This window comes from Salvelinus namaycush, chromosome 34, assembly GCF_016432855.1.
Source record: "Salvelinus namaycush isolate Seneca chromosome 34, SaNama_1.0, whole genome shotgun sequence".
Taxonomy (NCBI): Eukaryota; Metazoa; Chordata; class Actinopteri; order Salmoniformes; family Salmonidae; genus Salvelinus; species Salvelinus namaycush.
In genome coordinates this window covers 39,001,894-39,006,249 of record NC_052340.1, presented here as the reverse complement: position 1 = coordinate 39,006,249, position 4,356 = coordinate 39,001,894, and the positions used below count along the sequence as shown (strand labels likewise).

The window sequence follows — 4,356 nt, the reverse complement described above, 5'->3', positions numbered from 1 at the left end:
GCACACTCACATGAAGAACGGATACATTATGTCACACGTGACGAAGCTTTTCTCTGCTGAAAGACACACAGCACAGACGACACACAACCAAACACATCCTTTATGAAACATCAAACAGAATACATCCATTACTGTGTGACCTGGAGGTAGGGTGTAATGTACCTTGTTGATGTGTGTTTGTGTACGTGCAAGCTTTGTGCGTGTGTGTGTGTGTGTGTGTGTGTGTGTGTGTGTGTGTGTGTGTGTGTGTGTGTGTGTGTGTGTGTGTGTGTGTGTGTGTGTGTGTGTGTGTGTGTGTGCATACAAAAACAGTTAAACAGAATATAACTATAATATAACTCCATCTTTTAGTTCATATTCATCCTGGTGAATATTTAGAGCCGTAGTGAATCGCCAATACATATTCTGTTACTGTCTAGTTTTAAGCATGTACAAAGCATAGCGGAAAGGCCTGGGTCACTCCGTGTGATTGGAGAGGCAGTGAACTGAAAGGCTAGAGGAGAACAGCTCTAAGTGACTCGGGGAAAAAATGCACATTCACTTGGTGCCTCCATCAGTGGTAAAATATTCACACTGTCGTTCAGGGAAATTGTTAGTGGAATGTTCATGAGGCAGAAAAAAACACTCTGTATTCTCTCTCTCTCTCTCTCTCTCTCTCTCTCGCCTTCTATCTCTCTCTTCAGACTGATTTACATAAAAGGATAGTTTTGTCTCACAGCAGTAGAATGAACAGTATGGTGAATGATCTATTCTGAGTCCAAGCTCTCAGTTGATTATATTAAGAGTACAGACACACACAGTGGGATGACTCAGACACAGGGGCCGGTGGTCACCATGTTGACTTAATGGTGAGGGCCATACTCATTGGCAGCCATATGTCGGAGACCCTGGCATGAATACTACCATGGGTAATCTTCTCTTCACCCTTCCTCTCTGCTCTCCCTTTCAGTCTTCACTCTTTCATTGTGCTGCTAACCTTTAGTCCTGAATCGACTTCTCTACACCTCATCCTTTAGTCCTGAATCGACTTCTCTCCACCTCATCCTTTAGTCCTGCATCACCTTCTCTCCACCTCATCCCTTAGTCCTGCATCCACTTCTCTCCACCTCATACTTTAGTCCTGAATCGACTTCTCTACACCTCATCCTTTAGTCCTGAATCGACTTCTCTCCACCTCATCCTTTAGTCCTGCATCGACTTCTCTCCACCTCATCCTTTAGTCCTGCATCGACTTCTCTCCACCTCATCCCTTAGTCCTGCATCCACTTCTCTCCACCTCATCCTTTAGTCCTGCATCACCTTCTCTACACCTCATCCTTTAGTCCTGCATCACCTTCTCTCCACCTCATCCTTTAGTCCTGAATCCACTTCTCTCCACCTCATCCCTTAGTCCTGCATCACCTTCTCTCCACCTCACCTCATCCTTTAGTCCTGCATCACCTTCTCTCCACCTCATCCTTTAGTCCTGCATCCACTTCTCTCACCTCATCCTTTAGTCCTGCATCACCTTCTCTACACCTCACCTCATCCCTTAGTCCTGCTTCCACTTCTCTCCACCTCATCCTTTAGTCCTGAATCCACTTCTCTCCAACTCATCCTTTAGTCCTGCATCACCTTCTCTCCACCTCACCTCATCCCTTAGTCCTGCTTCCACTTCTCTCCACCTCATCCTTTAGTCCTGCATCCACTTCTCTCCACCTCATCCTTTAGTCCTGCATCACCTTCTCTCCACCTCATCCCTTAGTCCTGCATCACCTTCTCTACACCTCATCCCTTAGTCCTGCATCACCTTCTCTCCACCTCATCCTTTAGTCCTGCTTCCACTTTTCTCCACCTCATCCCTTAGTCCTGCATCCACTTCTCTCCAACTCATCCTTTAGTCCTGCATCACCTTCTCTCCACCCCACCTCATCCCTTAGTCCTGCTTCCACTTCTCTCCACCTCATCCTTTAGTCCTGCATCACCTTCTCTCCACCTCACCTCATCCTTTAGTCCTGCATCACCTTCTCTCCACCTCATCCTTTAGTCCTGCATCCACTTCTCTCACCTCATCCTTTAGTCCTGCATCACCTTCTCTACACCTCATCCTTTAGTCCTGCATCACCTTCTCTCCACCTCATCCTTTAGTCCTGCATCACCTTCTCTCCACCTCATCCCTTAGTCCTGCATCACCTTCTCTCCACCTCATCCCTTAGTCCTGCATCACCTTCTCTACACCTCATCCCTTAGTCCTGCATCCACTTCTCTCACCTCATCCTTTAGTCCTGCATCACCTTCTCTCAAAATCACCTCATCACATCTATACATAATGGACCTCTGAAGCACAGAATGGACACAGGATAAGTGTCCCAGAAGCCTTAGGCAGTGGCAGCTAATGTTTTGTCAAAATACATACTTAAAATATATAGTTAAAAGGCCAATCCTCCTGGATGTGCTTTCCCAGTCTGCATCCTTTGTGTGCTCATCAGTATTCTCTGTCTGCTCATTGTCTTCCTGTGTGTATCAGTCTTCTCTGTCTCTTCCTACTTCCTGTGTGTGAATCAGACTGCTCTGTCCACTTCCTGCTTCCTGTGTGTATCATTTCTCTCTGTCCTCTTCCTGCTTCCTGTGTGTATCAGTCTTCTCTGCCATCTTCCTGCATCCTGTGTCTGTGTATCAGTCTTCTCTGTCCTCTTCCTGCTTCCTGTAGGCTTCGTTGAGCAGCTGTATCTCCTCGCGGTAGCCTCCTGTCTCCTGTGTCTGTCTGCGGCTATTTTGCCGGTGGGCCTCCACCGTGTCAGGGATGTTGATGTTGATGTTGTCCGCCTCGGGGTTGCCACTGTTGGGGATGAGCAGTGAGTAGGAGGCTGTCTCCCCCAGGTCACAGGAGACAAAGCGGTTCTCCTTCCGAGAATAGCGCAGCGACGGGGAGCGGGCATGGGTGGACGACTGGCTAATGTTGGAGATGATGGACACGCTGTCCGTGGCCTCCTCGTTGTCACAGATCTCCAACACCTCCAGGTGGATCTTCACGTTGGTGTCCCGCATTTCCACCTCCGTCCCCACTCCCCCGGCCGTGCCTCCAGAGCTGGGGTCGTCTGCACTGGGCTCGTGGCCTACAGACTTGGAGCGGTAGACCTCCACCTTTTTGGCGGCGTGGGGGGAGATGGTGAGCCCTTCGCTGCTGACCTCATAGGTGGAGAGGGAGAGGGTCTTCCCTGTGGGGGAGTGCAAGGAGACGGTGCCCTGGAAGGCACACAGAGGGAGGGCCAGACCTCCCCCAGATCTCTGTAAGGACACAAGACAAACACAGACTACAGTCAAAATCTAGAAAAGCAACAACTATACATCTTATCTAGGGTATATACAGCAGCACACTTTTTTCAAAGACAAAGAAATCTCAAACTACATTTCTAATTACTTACAAATCAAAGAGACTGAATAAATATAGATCATTTGTGATGCTGAATTTTCAATTTCCAGTTACACAGTATGTCTATGATATTTAACAAGGCAGTTTGATGAATGTGTGCGTCCACCAAGCTGTGAGTCCCTTCCCCTGAGTTCACATTGAGATCGAGGGCCTTGAAAGAGTGTGTGTGTGTGTGTGTGTGTGTGTGTGTGTGTGTGTGTGTGTGTGTGTGTGTGTGTGTGTGTGTGTGTGTGTGTGTGTGTGTGTGTGCAGGTGGGATTAGAGCACAGGGTATAATACCATTTCTCTCATTTCAAGCTTCCCTGCATCACTCAGTTAGGTGCTAGCATAGCTTTTGGTAATATAATGTGTGATCTGCATCACTCAGCTAGGTGCTAGCATAGCCTCTTGGTAATAGAATGGGTGATCTGCATCTCTCAGCTAAGTGCTAGCATAGCTCGTGGTAATATAATGGGTGATCTGCATCACTCAGCTAGGTGCTAGCATAGCTCATGGTAATATAATGGGTGATCTGCATCACTCAGCTAGGTGCTAGCATAGCTCATGGTAATATAATGGGTGATCTGCATTACTCAACTAGGTGCTAGCATAGCTCTTGGTAATATAATGGGTGATCTGCATCCCTCAGCTAGGTGCTAGCATAGCTCTTGGTAATATAATGGGTGATCTACATCACTCAGCTAGGTGCTAGCATAGCTCTTGGTAATAGAATGGGTGATCTGCATCACTCAGCTAGGTGCTAGCATAGCTCATGGTAATATAATGGGTGATCTGCATCACTTAGCTAGGTGCTAGCATAGCTCATGGTAATATAATGGGTGATCTGCATCACTCAGCTAGGTGCTAGCATAGCTCTTGGTTATATAATGGGTGATCTGCATCACTTAGCTAGGTGCTAGCATAGCTCATGGTAATATAATGGGTGATCTGCATCACTTAGCTAG

General features: G+C 47.5%; 1 protein-coding gene across 1 annotated transcript in view; it reads right to left on the bottom strand.

Annotated features, from left to right (window-relative positions):
• Nucleotides 1-262: 262 nt before the first annotated feature.
• The window catches only part of LOC120028523 (probable G-protein coupled receptor 149), a 28,634-nt gene continuing 24,540 nt past the window's right edge, over nt 263-4,356 (bottom strand). The window contains exon 4 of the mRNA XM_038973718.1: nt 263-3,267. Coding sequence (XP_038829646.1) covers nt 2,656-3,267 — 612 coding nt within the window. The 3' untranslated portion in view covers nt 263-2,655. The remainder of the gene's footprint in view (nt 3,268-4,356) is intronic.